General features: G+C 40.3%; 1 protein-coding gene across 2 annotated transcripts in view; it reads right to left on the bottom strand.

Annotated features, from left to right (window-relative positions):
- Positions 1–20,679, bottom strand: part of PHEX (phosphate regulating endopeptidase X-linked) — a gene marked incomplete at both ends in the record, with an annotated part of 199,983 nt that overhangs the window by 153,557 nt on the left and 25,747 nt on the right. For both annotated transcript variants that reach the window (XM_081081267.1, XM_081081268.1), the window contains 3 exons: positions 1,711–1,779; positions 7,681–7,907; positions 9,232–9,318. In XM_081081267.1, coding sequence (XP_080937393.1) covers positions 1,711–1,779; positions 7,681–7,907; positions 9,232–9,318 — 383 coding nt within the window. The remainder of the gene's footprint in view (positions 1–1,710; positions 1,780–7,680; positions 7,908–9,231; positions 9,319–20,679) is intronic.

The following is a 20,679-nucleotide window of genomic DNA, read 5'->3' as shown; positions in this document are numbered from 1 at the left end:
GTAAGAACAGAAAGGAGGGATCAGGTAGAAGAGAGATTTTGAAGGTAGAGTCCACAGGACTTGACTGATTGGTTATAGGGGGAAATGATTTCAAGTCTAGTTGCTGATAGGGTGGTGACCCCAGCAGAAGCAGAAGTGCTCCCAGACTGAAAAGTTCATTACATCTACTTTCACCCTGGCTGGGTGGCTCAGATGATTGGAGCATTGTCCCATACACTGAAAGGTTGGGGGTTCAATTCCTGGCCAGGTCATATAACTAGGTTGCAGGTTCAATCCCTTATTGAGGTGCATATGGAAGGCAATCTATCAATGTTTCTCTCTCACATTGATGTCTGTCTCTTTCTCTCCACCCCCCCTCTAAAAGCAATAAAAAATAAATAAAAAACGTATCTTCAGGTGAGGATTAAAAATATTTTTTGAAGTTCATTCCATCCACTTTCAAGAATGAAAACTTGCCAACCTTCTTTGATGACTGCCCTCAGCCAAAAGATTGCTTAGGATCTTGGCTACCTTCCTGCCCTCCAGAGCCTTCTAGATATAGGGTCTTGTATCAGCAAAGGAGCAGGGACTTACTCTGTGAGCTAGCACTTCCCAGTCTAAATTCCTGCGTTCTCAGGCTGGGCCAGAAACCAGAGAGCTCCCTGATTGAGGAGACCCTGGGTCTGAGGCTCTTTTGGAAATTCAACAAAGTTTCCAAAATGAATTGAAAGTATTATGAATGAACCAGTTCTAATCTATAATGATAAAAGCATAATATGCTAATTAGACTGGATGTCCTTCCGGACGACCTTCTGGATGAAACTGGGGCTGTGAGGGAAGCCTGGGTCCTGGGTGCCAGAGGGAAGCCGGTGCTGGCAGCCAGGGGAAGGAAGGCCTACTCTTGCACGAATTTTGTGCATCAGGCCTCTAGTCCAATATAAAAAATAAAAAAAATGTAGGTTTCCCAGTCAACCCAAAAAATATAACCTGGTTGATCCCATCTGGTTCTCATTAATCTGTGGCAACCTGATAAGAAAACAGATTCCTGGGCTCTACTTCAAGTCTACTAAATCAGATTCTCCAGGGCTGTGGCCCAAGAATCATACATTTAATAGAATCCCAGGTGATTCTTAAGCAGCACAATTTAAGAATCATTATTTGAGAGGGTATACCTCCCCACACGTTACTTCTGAAATGTGTAGTGAGCTCTCTGTACTTCTGAGGAATGACTGCAAGCTAATTTCTTAGTTACTTCATTTGGGTGTGCTGTCTCCCGAGCTCCAACATGAGAGCACTGAGCATGGGGACTTGTACAGCCTTGATACTCAGACTTCCAGAAGTGCCATTTATGTCTGAATAAAAAGCCTTTCGTTCCTTAATTGGAAATACGGTCATCAAATAGCCACACTGCTGTCCTAGACAGTTTGGCTCAGTGGATAGAACATCAGCCTGTGGACCAAAGGATTCTGGGTTCGATTCTGGAAAAGGGCACATATCTAGGTTGCAGGCTCCTCCCCGGCCCAGGCCCTGGTCGGGGATCGTGCAGGAGGCAACCAATTGATGTGTTTCTCTCACATTGATATTTCTCTCTGTTTTTCCCTCTCTCCTCCACTCTCTCTTAAAAAAAAAAAAATGCCACACTGCTCATTTCCAGTAGTGGCAGAAATTCTAGAACAACTTATGAACCCATCAACAGCCTGACAAGGTGCAGAGTGGAAATATAAAACTTACAGATTTGGCTTCTGTGCTATTGTCAAGGTAGTCTTCCCTCACAGCTAGGGAGAGCGTTGCTTGGTCCAGCTGTTGAAATAAAAACAAAGTATTTTGCGTGCACTGTAAATTATTATGTACCATGTTAAGAAGAGTCATGAGATCTGAATCCCAGTCATATTTTGAACTTGTGTTACCATTACAAAAACAACTCAGTACACTCAGATCTACCAGTAAATAGACACTTCAGCAATGATAGATATTATGAAGTATCAGAGACTTGCCTCTGCTTCCCCAATTCATGGCTTCTACCCCTTTCAAGGTTCTATCAATAGTAAATAACCTCAAAGATATTTGAATGGGAATAGTTCTTAGAGATTATCTGATTTGCCCCCTTACTTGATGGGTGGAGACAAAAGCCAGAGAAGTGATGTGAGTTTTCCAAGGTAACATGGTTGAGCAGAGCTCATAGAATCACTGTCTCTTATTGCCAGATCCAGAACTCCTCTCACGCAGTATTTTGCAAAATGCCCATCTGGATGGAACAGACTGTCCACTTCCCCACCCCTAAAATACTGTGTTGGATTGATTTAAATTATAATTTTGAGAAATCTTAACAAATTTAGAACCCTCCCTGGACAGTTAGGATAGGTGATAAAAATACAAATAATAGGAAACAAAATAACTAGAATTATTATGGAAAAGTATAGCATAATCATTGGAATTAAAACTTTCAGCACTTTAAAGGTGATCAAAGGGAAGAAGGTAGTTTTTTCCAAGAACATGCTAGAACAACTCGACATCCATATGCAAAAAAAAAAAAAAAAAAAAGAACCTCCACCCATAGCTCAAAAATTAATCCAAAATTAATCATAGACTTAAATGCAAGACCTAAAAACTATAAACTTCTAGAAGGGAAAATCTTGTGACCTGAGGTAAGACAAAGAATTCTTAGACATGACAGCAAAATTGCAATCCATAAAAGAAAAAATAAATTAGACTTCATCAACATTAAAAAATACTGCTTTGTGAAAGAGAACAAAAAGACAAGCTACAGAAAAAGTATTTAAAAATCACATGCAGGATGGGGCAAAAATGGGTTTACAGTTGTTCAAATGGAAAATACAATAATGAATCTATATACATATAAAAGGCTTAGCAACCATCCAACTGGCCAGTAGGTATGACGTGCACTGACCACCAGGGGGCAGACGCTCAATGCAGGAGCTGCCAAGCTGCAATGACTTGGCAGCAGTGGTTCTCAGGTGACAAACCCTGCAACCAGAGAGGAGGGAGCCCGATTCCTCACTGGGCCGCGGGATTCCACCTTTGGCCCTGGGTTATGTTGTTGCAGGGCACTGTCGGCCCTGAATCAGGTTTACTGCACACTTGCCTTAACATGGGAAAATTTTAATCACATTCTGAAAAAGATAAAACTACAGGGAAAGAGAATGGGGTTTGGGGATGAGGAAACTGGTTGACTACAAAGGGGCAACATGAGGTAATTTTGGGTGGTGGTGATGAAACTATTTTATTTCTTAATTATGACGGTGATTACATGACTCTGCATTTGTCAAAACTTATAGACACATGCATCACAAAAAATGAATTTAATGACATTAAATTTAAAAACGAAATTTTATAAAGAACTTTCTCTAAATCTATGGTCATTTTTTTCTTGAATGTCAACAACTGCCTAAAGGCTAAATTATGTGGATCCCAACAGCAGATTTTCTCATTTAAATTTGATTCAGACATAAAAATGTTAGGTCAAATTAACAGGATATGAAATCTAAAAGACAAATAAAAAATTAGTAGCATCTTAATAAAAACCGGATCCCATATTCCTATATCATTAGTTTATACAATGCTAGATTGCTTGGGTCTATCTCTATTTTCTTCTTCATTTTACTATAAGCTTAAATATTTTCTATGTATAGGGTTATAGTTTTCCATGAAAATCTTCTTTATAAGCAACAAATTCTACAAAGGCCAAATTAAGAGTTAGCAAAGTCATGAAAATTTTAAGAAAAATATTGCTCTTGTTTCAATGCGGGGGGGCGGGGGGGGGATGCTTCCATAACATTCACTTTGTCTGTGTGTATTACTAAAACCCTCAAATTTTTGTGTTCAATCTTTTTCTCTAATTGGCTCAAAACAACCAAGTCACAGGCCAGCCTGGCTTCATCATAATGCAATTCCCAATCTACCACCATTTCTTCCAAAATTTAAGCAAGCCAGAACCACAAAACACAATATTATGATTAAGATGTTTTGGATTTCAATTAGATTTGGACCACTTCAAGAATCTTTTGATCTTCAGTCTCATAGGAAAGGAAATTGAGTAGACAACATTAAGGGAGCCAAAGCTTCCCTCTGATGAAATGAAGTTTAATCCACTTATTGTAAAAGTCTCAATGATTAAAATGAAGTTACCTGACCTTTTTTAAACCGTCACATTGTTATGGTTTCTAGGGAACATTTTAAATACACAAAACAGATTAAATAAGGTCTGTCAACTAAATCTCATTAGGAACATACAAAGTCTTGAGGCAAAAGACTTTCTCAAGAGGCCAACATTAGGACAATGTTATTTGAGGTTTGTTTGGTTTTTTTAAATTCTTATGTCTGAATATTGCAAGTTGAAAATAAAATATCTGTTTGGGAAACCCAACACATTGAACGGAAATATGAATTGTTTTTCTCCAACTGCAATAAACCTCAGGACAGGAAGCAGAGTAGTAATAAAAAAAGAAGCATCTGACAAATTATGATATAAGAAAAGGACAGACAAAGAAATGAGAGAAACGTCATTTCTAAGAGAGGTTGTCCTTGTCATACTTTCGGATTTTGCTATGAGTCAGACAAAAGCAGGCCACTGAGTGATGATGAGTTTAAGTCAATGTTTCAGTAACACATACTGATGAGACAACCCTGGCCTTCCAAACCCTCATGATCACATATATTGAAGTATTTCACTATCCCTTAAATCTTCATTCTTGTTATCCTCTTACATAAATAAACCCAAATACATGCAACAAGGATTGGGGGCATCAACTTTTGTTGTTTTCTGTATGTTTCTACCTTTTAAGCCTGTGATAAATCCTGTACCATCTCACCACAGAGGAAAAGGAAGTCTAAGTACATTGAGGGAGGATGGTTTGAGGTAAGGGAGACTTCTCCCAAAGCAAAAAGAGGTTCTTCTAGGTAGCCAAAGAAGTCAAAATGTCTCCTGAGCAGAGGGACCAATCAATGTCCCTAGAAGGTGGCAGGATCTGAGAGGGAGTGAGGGCCCAGGGCCCCAGCAGCAGAGACGCACACTTGAAGGGCAACATGAACTGGGATAGTGGGTTTATTTTCAGAAACAGGTAACTGATGATTGGAGGATCTCCCAGTAGCCAAGAAGAAGGCTGAGAAATGGGGCAACCAGGAGGTAGGGAAGTGACTAGACTGGTTCAATTTCCCACTAAAAGGTGGGGTGGGAGCTCAGTCATTGATGAAATTGACTAAAGAAAATGCCCATTTCTCACATACCTGAATTTGAAATCTGAGTGTTACGTTGGTTACAAAAATTGAACCAAATGGTTCTGACCAGTTGCCTGGTCATGCTCTAAGACAGGGGTGGAGAACATCAGGCTGTTGATGGGTTCATAAGCTGTTCTGTTTGTTTTTAAAAGAGAGTAATCTATTGACACAAGGCAGAGGTCAATTGGACCATTACCATCATTGTGTCTTACACAGCATGCCTTGCCCTGATAGCATTAGAATATGTGTCAGTGCTGTGTTGTTTATCACCCAGCATGGAAATAACAGCTGTCACTGGAACGAAGAGTTTTCTCTTGAGTAGATGGGAATTCTTTCAGTGTCTAAAGACTTCCACTGTTGGTAGATATGGGAAAACTACGGCCTGCAGGCCAACCAGCCACACACCCACTCATGTCTACAGCTGCTTTCCCAGGTACAAAAGCAGAGTTGAGCAGTTGAGACAGAGATGCCATGGCTCACACAGCCCAAAATATTTACATCTGATCCTTTCCAGAAAAAAATTGCCAGCTGCTTGGTATAAATAAAAAAAAAATAAACTCTAGCCCAAGTTGATTTGGCTCAGTGGATAGAGTATCTATCGGTGGAATGAAGGGTCCCAAGTTCGATTCTGGTCAAGGGCATGTACCTTGGTTGCAGGCTCGATCCCCAGCCCTGGTTGGAGCACATGCGGGAGGCAACCAATTGATGTGTCTTCTCTCACATCGATGTTACTCTATGTCTCTCCCCATCTCTTCCACTCTCTCTAAAAATCAATGGGAAAATATCCTCAGGTGAGGATTAACAAAAAATAAAAATAAAACAAATTAATTCCTGAATGTGGATTTTAAAAAGTTGATATATCAGGAAAGGGTAATACACTCTAAAAGTTTTATACTTCTGATTTGAATATAAATATATTATTAATATTTTCTAGCTCAAAAAAGGACAGAACTGGGAGGGAGGAAGCAGTAGCTCAATAAAATTTTCATTATTATTCAAAGTAACTGAGGAGGCAAAAAAATGGTAGAATCAAAGCAAAACATTTTGAGAAATGTTATTTGAAGTCTTGCCAAGCTCTTTTATTAATGAATCTTTCATTGTTGGTAGTCTCCTGATTTTACCAATCTGTGTCAAGGTATGTCTGTGTGGCCCATTCCTTGGAAGAGAAGGGATGCTTACTCTCCCAATAGAAAATGCAAGCCAAGCACTTGGAACAAGTTTCACTTTATCTTATGAAAGGAAAGGAAGAGATTCAGACTGAATTTGACAATGAAATTTTAGGCATATATGCAAGAAGGCTTTAGTGATGGAAGAACAAGGAATCATGGCATGTGTTCTCTCCTTTGTCAGGGGAATGAGAAGGTGAGGGGAAGAAGAGAGTTCAGAAAGTCTTTGCACAATAATCCTATATAATAAAAGGCTAATATGCAAATCGACCAAACTGCAGAACGACTGATCACTATGATGTGTACTGACCACCAGGGGGCAGACGATCAATGCAGGAGCTGCCCCCTAATGGTCAGTGCGCTCCCACAGGGGGAGTGCCCGTTCAGCCAGAAGCTAGGTTCATGGCTGGCAAGTGTAGCAGCGGTGGCAGGAACCTCTCCCGCCTCCATGGCAGCATTAAGGCTAGGGAGCAGGCCTAAGCCATCAGTTGGACATCCCCCGAGGGCTCCCGGACTGCAAGAGGGTGCAGGCTGGGCTGAGGGACCCCCCCTCCAGAGTGCACGAATCTCTTGCACCAGGCCTCTAGTATCATAATAAGTATGTATGGTGCAGAGTGGGTACTAGACTTATTGAGGGATCAGTTCACAAATTATATGTGTCTCACCACTATGCTCTTCACCTGAAACTAATATAAAATACTACTGAATGTCAACTATAATTGAAAAATAAAAAAAGAACATGCTAAATGAAAAAAAAAGAAGGAAGTCTTTGCAGATCTCTTCCCACTGGAATTTAGGTGCCCACACATGCTTAGAGTAGACATTGAGGGCCAGATCACAGATCACTTGAAATTAACTTGCTCACTAGCTTCTTAAAAGGCTAATAAAACTGGTTTGTTCATGATTTACAGTCTGCACATCTGTGAAGGGGGTAATACTCTAGATCAGAGGTTCTCAACCTGTGGGTCGCGACCCCTTTGGGGGTCGAACGACCCTTTCACAGGAGTCGCCTAAGACCATCGGAAAACACATATATAATTACATATTGTTTTTGTGATTAATCACTATGCTTTAATTATGTTTAATTTGTAACAATGAAATTGGGGGTCACCACAACATGAGGAACTGTATTAAAGGGTCGCAGCATTAGGAAGGTTGAGAACCACTGCTCTAGATCCTAATGTTTAACATAATTTTTCCTTATCATTTCACTAAGGTAGTATGAGTCTCTTTCCCTAGGAAGCACCCCAAAAAGCTAACCTTGGACAGAACAAACGGGATGACCAAGTCTTCACTATACCTTCAAGATGTGTTCATTGGATGCCTTGTCATCAGGGGACACATACAAACGGATAAATACAGAATTGCTGTATTGACCACGAAACGTTGCAAGTGTCTGAAGAAGGCTGAACTTTCTCTCTGACCAAACCCCTTCAGGACCGATATTAGACTCGAGCACAGGCCAGCGAAAAGGTGAGTGCCGCAGGATGTGTAGCAATGGCTTGGCATCTGCCTTTTCGATCGCTTCTGAAAGGGAAAAAAAGATTAAGGGAGAGTTAGAATTGCAAACTGGATTTCCAAGCTAGAATGCAAAGGTATCTTCTCAAGAGAAAATTCCCGTAAGACTCCAACTTAACATTTCAGCTGTTATGGAGAGGTGCCGTAGACTGAAGATAACCAGAGACAGAGCTACCTATGACTCACACAGCAATGTCACTGTCTAAACCTGGTATTCTTGCCAGAAGAGCTGACTAGGGAACCTGCTGGATATTCCCTACTATGAAAGATGGACTTACTACACTGACCCCAGGCAATGGGCGATGTTAGGCTGATAATACTCTGCAATGCTAAGGAACAACCCTAGGTAAAAGCAACTGCTCAATAAAGCCAATCACACCCCAATAAAAGTGAACTAATGCTTCAGACTTTTTCATCAACTTTTTCTGCTCTCGTCTAGCTCACTGAATAATACCCAAAATCCTAAACAAGTTAACACACTTCCCAGAAGCACTGGCTTCTTTCTGCAATGACCTTGAAAGAGCAGACGAGATAAAATTATGTATCTCTTTTAACTCCAATCAGACCCAAGATACGGAGACATGCCTAAGACAACCAACAGATTACTCTCAGGCTGATGGAGAAGCAGGAGCCTGGCCTGCCTGGGAATCTGGATTTCTCTAGGCCCGAGTAGGTCCTTAGGGGACTAGCAATACTCCCAAGTGCCCTCTCTCCCAGGTTCCTTCTCGGACCAGACCTGGCCTCTAGATTCTGGTTTCTGTACCACATATAGTGGGGTTTGACCTTCTGATCTCACCCAAATGTCTCACAGAGTAACTGATACCTAAAGAATCCAAGCCATAGAAATAGAATCATTTTCTCCATCAAACCAGCAAGAGAACATTAAGACAGGGCAGGGCTAGTCAAAACCCAGTTTTTGAGAATTGTTCCTTTTCTTAAATAATATCTTTAAACATTAAAAGAACTCTGAAGAATAGGGGTGTTAAATATTTTATTTATTTTTCTTTATTTCTTTATTGATTTACTAGAGGCCCAATGCATGAAAATTCATGCATGGAGGAGCAGTCCCTCAGCCCAGCCTGCCCCGTCTCACAGTTTGGGAGCCCTCAGGGGATGTCCTACTGGCGGCTTAGGCCCGCTCCCCACTCTGGCCTCCCTCTGCGGGAGGCAACCGGGCTGATCAGGGGAAGGCGCCACCCCCATCATCCTGCCGCTGCCGGCCACCACGGCTGCCTGCCCTCGGCCCTCGAAGCTGCTGCGGCTTTATTTGGAAGTACATTTGGCTGTCTGGTCTAATTAGCATATTATGCTTTTATTATTATAGATTACTCACTCTCATTCATGCAAGATGAATAAAGGATTTTGGCTTTCTGTATGGCTTCGGTGTCCCGCCTTCTACTGATTGATTTCTCCAAAAGTGCTAGAAGGTTAAGAAAGGATTTATTAGTATCCACCCACATATAGTGCTGAGTGGGAGGTCACTTGATAATCACAGTCTCCGCCTCCAGAAAATTAGATGTAAAGACAGACAACCCTAGAAAAAAGACTTCTATAAAAGATAGGCAGACAGCAGAGCCGATTCCAGCTTGCTTGAAGTTCAAATAAAAACAATTTAACATTATTTTCTCAAAGGTTCTACTGACTCAAAGAAACCAAAAGTTCAATTTCCAACTGAGACGGGACCTTATGCAGGGGTTAATGTTTTCTGCCACCTACACAAAAAGAAACAGAATTCATTTATTCAAGAACCAAAAATAACTAAATTCTGTTCCTTGTTTCTGCACCGAGTAATATTCTCAACGGAGGCAATTTCATCAGGGTCGGGTTTCTTAAGGTTTCTTCACAGTCCAGCCTCTCAGGGAGGTCACCTGGAAGATATTTCCCATTAGAAGTTTTATTCAATGTTGTATAAACATGCTGTGGACATGGGAGAAGTTGTTTAGACAGGAAATGGAGAGGCGAGATTAGAAAGCCTAACCAAATTGCCTAAAAACTTGTCCATTTACACATTTGAAGTCCTGGCCATTTAAATAAGGCCATGTGTATAAAATGGTTGCCAGCATAGACATAAGCCTGCCTGGAAAATGACTTTCTATTTACAAAATCACTGATGCTATTGTTTGAAGGAGGAAAATGACAGTTGTCACTATTTCAAGGAAGGAGGAAAACCAAAATTCAATAAAAAGCTACCCTCCTTCAAAAAGACCACCTTGGTTATATACTTGAGAGTATCAATTTACCAACACTAAGCCAAGACAAAGAATCCTTATGCAGCACCGTGGCACTGCCTCTATTGATCTATGTCAAACTGGTATTATCAAAGCATTTGGGGGTTATTTCTGAAATGTAGCAGCCTCCAAATGACGTTACAACAGATGCTCCTACAGTACTCTGAATTGCTTCAAAGCACAATGTACAGAGCTAATCAAATTAATAAATAATTACATATTCTCTGAAGAGGAAGCGACTTCTAAACTAGAAGTTCTACATTTCAAAAATAAGAGAAAAGCAATCCAGAGCTCCTGTCCAGGTTTTTTAAGCATCTGCAGTATGTCAAACAAGTCCATGTAACTAGATGGATTCAAATAAAATAAATTGAGTTGGATGTGGGTGTTTTCAATTATTTCAACTTGTATAGTGCTTCTTTCTTGTGTATTACACAGCAATAAACGTGGAATAACTAGCCCCAAGGATAAAGAAGGGAGTTTTTTTTTTTTTAGTAAACAGAAAGCTCTAAAACCATACCCATATATATTTCTATTCAAATCAGATCATGTGCCTTTCCACCATATTGCTTCCACGGCCACTGACTGGATTGTTGGGGAGACACGTTTGGAATAATTTCCACATCTCCAAATTTCATTTAGAGATGTGATATTATTCCAACGCTATAAACACTCCATAGGCTGCAAACATGAAGGCCCTAAAAACAAACAAACAAATAAGCAAAAAAAAAACACAGCAGCAAAAGAACTCAAAGTATTATATATCTACCTGAGTGGACACAAAGCCATTCTGTATCAGAAGAAGGAAAAAAGACATGTGTATGCTAAGTAGGGCAATCCCAAAAAGCTAACCATGCACAAATATCAATAATTTGTATATCTCACAATTCTGTTCCAGAATTTGTCTTTTAAAACAAATTCAGCTACCACGAATATCTGGCTTACCCTTTTCCTTCTCTCTTTCTCTTCATACCCAAGCAGGCAGAGCATTGATATGCAGACAGTGATGTAGCGATCAGTTAGCAGCATCCATTTAATCTATCTCTGTATCTGAATTAGTGGTAAGAGAAATAAAATCTAGCCTAGGGAGTCATTAATAAGCAGAAAACAAAGTATGCCTATCAAAGGCAATTGCTCAGATTATTAAAATGTCCCTAATGCACAGAGAAGGGCTCGTGGGTCACCCATACAAGGGCATTCCTATAATAATCTGACTTGTTTCCTGGATGATTTCTCAGTCCTCCATCCACCCCGTATCCAGTTATTCCTAATCATGTTACAACAGAAAAGGAAAATTCCAGTTCATTAAAAAACCTGTAGTGCAGTAAATCTCAGACTTTAAAATTGATTTCAAAGTGTTTCTGGTCATCAAATTTAAACATTACATATATTATGTATTTTTTTCTTGTCAGTATGCTCAATCAAATACAATTTTTAAAGGCAACATAACAGACATATAAAGGAGGTGAGCTTTCAAATGGCACAGACATGGGTTCCAGTTGCAGCTTGCCACTATGTTCCAGCTAGAACTTGAGCAGGTTCTTTAAGCCTCAGTTTCTTCATCTGCAAATTTGGATAAGTATAGTGCCTACCTCCCAGGGTTGCGGTAAGAATCAAACATTTTAATGCACAGAAAGTGCCTGTTTCAACACCCGGACACATGATAGGTGATCCATCAATGGTGGCTTAAACAGGATTACAGGCTGAGTCAGCCATGCCCCAAATTGTAAAGCAATCAACCTTATTTCTAGTGCTTCCTCCATAAATGGTCTTTCCTCCTCCTTTCTTAGGATATTGTAACCACTCTGTGTGTAGGATGATTCCACAAATTGAACCTGCCCTGGCCACCTTGCAAAACCCATGCTCTCAACACTTCCTTTGCTTTCACAGTAGAGGCAATGCTCCATGGGGAGGGATAATTTGCAGTCAGTGTTAACCTCTGAGAATATTTTGTTCCTCCTGGAAACAAGGCATTTTCTTTGTTATGTAAACACTTTCAATGAAATTACAGAAAAGTACATAATTTGCAGGACTTCCACAAAGTAAACACACCCACATAACAGATATTATGACCAGAATCTCAGAAGCCTCTTGTGCTCCCTTCCAGTCACTAACTCCAATCAAGGCAACCAACATCCTCTTACTCCAAGTCACCTTACTCAAGTCTATTTCCCATATTCTTTTTGGGTAATCTACCTTTTATCAATTTTATCAACACAAGTCCTTTGTTGAATATTTATATTGCGAAATCTTCTCCCATTTCATAGACTTCATTTTATTAATGGTATCATGGGATGAACTAACATTCTTTATTTTAATGTAGCCTAATTTGCCCACTTTTTTCCGTCTATGGTTAGCATATTTTGTGTCCTATTTAAGAAATCTTTGCCTGCCCTGAGGTCATTAAGATATTCTCTTAGGTTTTCCCCTAGAATTCTTATAGTTTCACATTTATATCTATAATCCATATAAAATCTGTTTTTGCCCATGGTGTGGACAGCCGTGCCTTTTAACACAAGCCTGGCCTCACAGAGAATGAGTTATGTGAGAATTTCAATAGAGAAGGTATTTTTGATCACTGGACCTCAAATATTATCACCAAAAAATACTTTTGGTGCATAAAATTTACATTAACAATGGCTATTTTCTATGAGATCGAGTACTCTCTAGCGCAGGGGCTGGATCACATTCATCTTTGAATGCCCAGGGCTTAATGCTTGCATTGTTGATGTCCAATGCATATTTGCCCTAGTTGAAATCCTGACAAGGAAAGTCTGAGAGAGAGTTTTTATCACACTGGAAAGGAACTGTGAGAAATTAGACTGACTTATTCTTTTTATAATCAACAATGTCCTGATTATGCTAACATCCATAATCTCCTTTTCTCACATTTTAGTCCCTAGGTCATACAATGAAATTTAAGAGCTCATCTGTTTTCATGAACAGCAGGGGTTGTTTTTTTGTTTTTTTAATATATCTTTATTGATTTCATAGAGGAAGGGAGAGGGAGAGATAGAAACATCAATGATGAGAGAGAACCATTGATTGGCTGCCTCCTGCACATCCCCCACTGGGGATCAAGCCCGCAACCCAGGCATGTGCCCTTGACCGGAATCAAACTCGGGACCCTTCAGTCCGCAGGCTGACGCTCTATCCACTGAGCCAAACCAGCTAGGGCAGGGGTTGTTTTTTGTTTTGTTTTTAATTGAATTCATTGAGGTGACATTGATTAATAAAATTATATAGGTTTCAGGGGTACAATTCTACAATATATCATTTTTATTTTATTGTGTTCACCACCCCAAGTCAGTTTTCCTTCCATCACCATTGATCCTCCATTTACCTTCTTCTACCACCCCCCTCTCCCCTTTCCCTTTGGCAATCATCATACTATTTGTTGATTGCCTATAAATTGTTTGTTTGTATAATCCCTTCACCTTTTCCACTCAGCCCCATTTGGGTTTACCAATGGTCTCAGCTTAATCATCCACTTCTACTTCTCCACTAAGGAAGGGGCAGGGGGCGGATTCTTAGTTAACATTCAACTTCCTTAAGTGCAGGAGCCAGATAGGACTATCCATTCTATTCACTCAATTCACTTCTCCTGCTCAGACAGGCTCTTTATTTAGAGTTCTGTAATAGGAAGAGGCAATTCCCAAGGAAAAAGAATGAGACTCCTTAAGAGTTGACACTCCCCTGGTAAGGTGAGAGCTCAAGGCAGTCATTTGAAGATTCTGCAATATTTAGCACCTTCTCAACTAATAGTTTTCAAAAATCCCACATGCATAATGTTTTAGGCCTTTGAACAAACACCTACCAAGAATCTCATTGTTGAGCTGAAGCCATTTTAATGAGATGGCTCCAGATAATAGGAATTCTTTCAACATAGGCTCCTTTGTGTCCTTTCCCAGACTCTGCACTCCTATATACCTGTTATACAGGAAATCATCTGGCTACTTGCTGAAAGACAATAAATGCTGGAGCTGCTTGCCTGATTTGCTTTACAGAAGCAGTAATTGCAGTCTAAAACGTTCATGTCAAATGTCATCAAGGTGATTCCTCAATTCAGAGTATATTAGAAATCAGGGGGAGTGTCCTCTTAATTCTAATGAGAGAAAAGGTATGAAAAATACCAAGTTTGGAAAACCAAATCTACATGTTTAAGGAAAGGTGTGCCCTTCCACACCTACATAATGAACAGAATGTTCTCTAGACATGTATATTTTTTAAACCTATCATATCATGGCCTGCTTTCTCCTTTGGTGGTACTAAAAAACCACCTTCGGATGGTACATGGTTGAATGTCGCCTCTAATCTTACTATTTTTAGTCCTTGTTGATTTTCCGGGCTACAGACTTCAATTTGGTTTCCAGGCTCCTCAGTTTATTTACTGCATTGAAAGGCTTCATTTTTCTAACGCACACATGCAAGGTATTAAACTTGTATGGAGTTAAACCTGGAGACTTTAAATCAGCTTGCAAAGCCCGGTGTTATTCTCATTAAAAAATAAAATTCAAGTTAACTAAGTCATGGTCTGTGGCTCCCATAGCTCTCAAGTTTTCACATGAATTGTGTGAAACTCAACTCTGCAGTTCCTGGGCCCCACAGCCAGTCAAGCATGGGATTAACTGAGTCTGTCTGACGTACTGAAAAGACAATAAAAGCTGATATTTCTCATTCTTCTGGAAATCCCCCACCTAAGGATAAGGAGAGAACCTGTCAGAAGTCTTTTCTCTGTTCGTTTTTTATGATCATCCTATAAATGATAATTATTGGCATCAGCCTAAGAAAAGGGGGCAGATAAAGATTTTTTTAAAAAAAGAAGTCTGTCAAAAAAAAGAAAAGGGGGCAGAGATTATTGTAGGGGAATCAAAAGCCTCTAACTCATCAATCTAAATCATGGGTTAGCAAATAACATAAAAATATCCCCCGTTTAACACAAAAGACCTCTTTGTCCATAATGAAATCAATTTTATAAAACTGCCAGATACTACAATAGTCTAACAGAAGGTAACTTTTTTATTATGTTCACGCATAAGAGAAGTTCTAAGGATTATACTTATCAGGGTTATACCTCAAAATAATTTAAATTCTAACATTACTCTTTGATAGCATGTTATTACAATGAATTTGCCAATATATTTTAACTCGTAAAATTAACCTTCCTACTTACATAATTTGTATCTTAGCGGGTAATTCAATGTAAGGCCTGGGCTGAACTTAAAGTCATTAAAATCCACCTTCGGTTTTTGGCCTATAATAAAACCCCTAATTATATTTTCCCTGCCTCCTATTCCTACCATCTTAACATTACAAGGAAAAGGCCATCTGTGTGGTTATATACCCCCTGTAGTGGTCCTTCCTGAGCAGTCCTCAGATATCCAAGGACCCAATGGTGACAGCATTCATTTATTAAGTACCTGCTCTGAGCCAGGCGTATGACCTCCATTAATCCCTGACCAACCCTAAGAGGCAGGTATTTAACCGCATTCTAGAGGTGAGAAACCGGTAAGAATTTATCCAAGGAAACTCAGCTAGCAAAGGTTAGAGCTTGGGTTTGGACTCCTGTTCATTCCACCAGCAAGTAGCCAGTAAAATTCCACCAGTTGCTTTCCTGTGTGAGAACTAGGCCTCCAGTGGCTAAACCAGAGGCAGCACTGCCCTCATGGACTTTCTTGACAGCTCTCTCAATCATAACCGGAAGAAAGGCCTTCTCTACTTACATAGAGACTTGTTTTCTGCAGTGGTCGAGTGACTCTGCGCTGAGCCATCTAACCCCTTTGCCCTATCACCCTATTGTGATCAGAGACACACTCCTGAGGCACCTCGCTAGAGATGGCAGGCCTGGTAAGGTTAGAACAAAACAAAGTTAGCTGGTCCCTAAGGCTGGACTTCACATAATGTCCTAGTCCCGTGGTAGGCAAACTGCGGCTCTCGAGCCACATGCGGCTCTTTGACCCCTTGAGTGTGGCTCTTCCTAAGCCTTAGGAGTACCCTAATTAAGTTAATAACAATGTAACTACCTATATAGTTTAAGTTTAAAAAATTTGGCTCTCAAAAGAAATTTCAATCGTTGTACTGTTGATATTTGGCTCTGTTGACTAATGAGTTTGCCGACCACTGCCCTAGTCTAAACCAGTGGATTCCAAACTTGAGCATGCAGCATCAGTATCATCAAAAGGGCTTGTTAAAACACACTGTTGGGTCCCGGCCAGTGGTTGTCAGTTGGCTCGCATACCAAAGGGTCTCGGGTTTGATTCCTGGTCAAGGGAATGAATGGGATGCAGACTCTATTCCTGGCCCCAGTCAGGGTGCATTTAGGGGGCAACCAATCAATGTGTCTCTCTTCTCACATTGATGTTTCTCTCTTTCTTCCTCTCTCCACCCCATCCTTCCTCCCTTCCACTCTCTCTAAAATTCAATGGAAAAAATATCCTCGGGTGAGGATTTTATTTTTTTTAATATATTTTATTGATTTTTTACAGAGAGGAAGGGAGAGGGATAGAGAGCCAGAAACATCGATGAGAGAGAAACATTGATCAGCTGCCTCCTGCATACCCCCCACTGGGAATGTGCCTGCAACCAAGGTACATGCCCTTGACCGAAATCGAACCCGGGACCCTTGAGTCCGCAGGCCAACGCTCTATCCACTGAGCCAAACCAGTCTGGGCGACTCGGGTGAGGATTTAAAAAAAAACAGTCTTGGGTCTTTTCCGCCAGAATACCTGATTCAATAGGTCCGGGTAGCGCCCAGGAATTTGCATTTCTAACAAACTCCTAGGTAATGTCAATGCTACAGATCAAGGGAACACACTTTGAGAACCCCTACTTTAAAGCAACAGTACTCATCAGCCCTCCTTTCCCCAACTTTATTAAGATATAGTTGATAATTATCACCAGTTCTTTTTCATGCCTGTGATCCCAGGACACATCACCAGCCCAGATTCCCTCCTCCCCCATTCTCCACCCAACCTAAGGTCAAATTAAGGAGCTTTTGTCCTTTCTTTCCTGCTTTCACTCTGCAGCTCCATTTTAGTTCAATGTCAACAATCTTTAAGGAGATCACTACTTATTTTTAATTCTGGAACACTTTCCTTACATTGGCCCATTTAGGTCTAATTTAGTTCCTCAATCTCGCAAAACCCAGCTTTAAAAAGTTCCCTTCTTTTTTATTAAATTTATTGGGGTAACATGATTAATAACATTATGTAAGTTTCAGGTATATAATTCTATAATACATCTCCTGTATATTGCATTGTGTGTCCACAACCCCAAGTCAATTATCCTTCCATCACTATTTATCCCCTCTTTACCATCTTCTACCTTCCCCTATCCCCTCTTCCCTCTGGTAATCCCATACTGTTGTCTGTGTCTATGAGTCTGGTTGGTTTGATTGTTGCTTTCAAAAATGATGAAATACTGCCATTTGCAACAACATGGATGGATCTTGACAGTATGGTGCTAAGTGAAATAAAACAAGTCAGATGGAAAAGGATAAGAACCATATGATTTCACTCATAGGTAGGATATAAAAAGTTCTTTACCTTCCTCAAAGATAAAATGCAATAGGGGTTTGAGATGATGGTCAATTCACTTGTTCAAGAGGGGGGGAAAAAGTAGCACTATGCCAGGAAGATTCCTAAAGTGGAGGGAAAAAAACAACACAGAGCAGCTATTTTCAATCCCAGCCTATACCACACCCTATGAGGAGGAAGAGTGGGATAAATACTGCATCCCTGAAATCCTAAAAAATCTGAGCTGCAGACTTCACAATTCCTCCCCTCATCTATGACAGCGGCATCAAAATACTGTAAACATAGGTTTAAAAAGCCACTTCCCAACTAACCCCTGTTTTCACTCCCACCTTTTCACTCCCAAGAGGAGGTGAGAGCAGCAAAGGTTCTATTCTTGGCTGTTCAAACCACAGTGTGTGGTGGAGGGATGTTGTTCCTCTAAAATTGGGTTTCTGACAGTGAGGGATTGGGAACTGGGCTCTCTTTCCTTCTCTACCCAGAATCCTCTTCTCCAAAAGAGGGGAAGCAAAAGCACCTTTGACACAACTGGAGGACCCAAAGGGCAAAAGAGCCAGTGAGTCGAGAGCTAACTTCTACACCCACTGGCTGCTGCTGTGGCTTCCGTAAAGGCTTCTGCTGGGTGTCTGGGGGTGTTTGGAAAACACCTAAGTTTAAAAAAAAAAAACAGGAGCTACAGAGATGAGACAATGACCCTTCATTGCTGAACTGGGGAAAAAAGAGAGAAAAGGATACCCAATAATGCTTGGGGATTTCTGTAACAAGGAAAACAAACTCTACTTTTGTCTGGATCTCAAGCTAAAGAACAGAACAGCATGATGGGGCCTTCTGAATTGGTCTCAATACATCAACTCCCTCCTCCAAGCCATTCTCCACATGCAGCCAGTGTGCTCTGGCAAAGCACATCACTCACAGAGGCCCTTGACATGACATTTACAAATGGCTTCCCATTGCCTAAGGACAGAGGCTAAAATCTTTACATGACCTACAAGGCCTGCATACTCTGGCCCCTCCTTTTTCTTTAGTTTTATCTTTTGTCCCTTTTCCCTTCTAACTCTGAGCTCCAATCTCACTGGCCTTCTTGGGTTTCCTCAAAGGCACCAGCTAGACATAGACTCTGCTCATGTAGCTCTTTCCGCCTGGGTTAAAACGGGAGACATTTGAATTGTTAGACCCATAATCTGTGGGGGACAAATGATATGGCTGGACTGGTTTGGGCAAGTCACATAATTTCCTTGACCTTCACTTCCTCGGATGTAGGGCAAAGATAGAAATAAACAATGATGGCCGACATCACAGAATTAAAGTGAGGAGCCTCTGAGAAAACAAATGATATGCTAAAGGAATAAAATTAGTAACAAAAATCATTTAGGCCTTGAGGAAGTGGACTTATGAATTCAGAATAGACAGCAGGTAATAGAAACAGTTTGACTTAGAATAATATAAATGGTCACTACAGGAAGTCTCTGGTTAAGGACACAGGTAAACTTGTGAAAACACTAGCACATATTTGTGTGTGTGCATGCGTGCGCACACGCACTTCTCTCTCTCATAAACCTAAGTTCCTGCATTTATCTTAATTGTTGATAAAAATTCCCTTCTCATTTTACAAACTAAAAGGTCCATGCATGTTTTAGAAAGTATCTTTCATAGTGCAAATATCAAAACCAATAAGGCTTTCCAAACAAACATATCTTGCCTGTGACAAGCTATTATCTAACCAGCATATAATTAATTTTCCTGTTATGGGTAGTGCCTTTTTTAACATGGAATGTTCTCTTGACACTTTAAAGTAAATAGTCCTTCATTACTAATTCATTAAGCATTCACACAGATGCTATTAATCACAAAGAACTAATGTGGTATTAATGGGTAGGTTATTAATCTGCAATTACATGCAGATTTCCTAACAAATTCAAGTTGCCCAAGTTTTTTGAGGGAAAATGAAATGAACAAATCTTTCAGAAAGCAAATCAAGGGGAGAAATATCTCTCCCTGTACCATAATACAAAATTATTTTCTTTTTATCCTAAGAAATCTTTGTATTTACCCAGTACAATGACATTTACAATATATAGGTCTTCATCAAAATAATAACAGAAACCGAGGAAAAACTAAACTCATGCACTTGGGGAAGGTGCAGAATTTCTTCAGTGATATACTGTGTCCTTAGATGTAGCACGGCCTGGGCTACTCAGTGTGTGGTCACCAGAAAAGCAGGGTGGGCACCACCTGAAAACATACTAGAAATGCAGATGCTCAGGTTCCTTCTCAGACCTACTGAATCAGAATCTGCATTTTAATAAGATTGCCAGGTGATCTGTATATACATTAAAGGTTGGGAAGAACGCTATTAAAGTACAGCTTTGTAGCTGCAAATTGGAGAAGGAAGGAACGGGGGCGGGGGAGTTGCTTATATCCCATTGAACATTAAAGCCTAGGTATGCTGAGGAGGAAACATCACACACATCTCATTAAAACTGTTTAAAGCACAAAAAACAAGATGGATGTGACAAGCAGATGGGGAGCCTGGATTATCGGAAATACAATTTACATACCATATTTCCTCAATTCTATGAAGCACATTTGTTTCACATCTGCACATCTCTGAAATTGGAATCCATCTTAAAACTGTCAGCCAGGCACAGTCATGATGTAGTGGCCATTGCCTGCCCATGCGTGACCTTATCTAGCAGTTTTACAGTTAGCACTTCAAATGAGTCGGTTGCATGGCTAGTAAATTGTCACTTAAAATATCTGCAGATAGATTTCGCCACAATTTGGCAATGAAATGCAAACTTATTGCATATCCAAAAAGTCAGTCTTGGAGGAAAATCCCTGAAACAATTCGGAGCACTTTTTTTTAAGTATATTTTATTGATTTTTTACAGAGAGGAAGGGAGAGGGACAGAGAGTTAGAAACATCGATGAGAGAAACATCGATCAGCTGCCTCCTGCACACCCCCTACTGGGGATGTGTATTCAACCAAGATACATGCCGTTGACCAAAATCGAACCTGGGAC

Source organism: Myotis nattereri (genome assembly GCF_964212035.1).
Source record: "Myotis nattereri genome assembly, chromosome: X".
In the NCBI taxonomy this organism is placed as follows: Eukaryota; Metazoa; Chordata; class Mammalia; order Chiroptera; family Vespertilionidae; genus Myotis; species Myotis nattereri.
The sequence above is the reverse complement of the archived record's forward strand: the minus strand, read 5'-3'. Positions and strand labels throughout refer to the sequence as shown.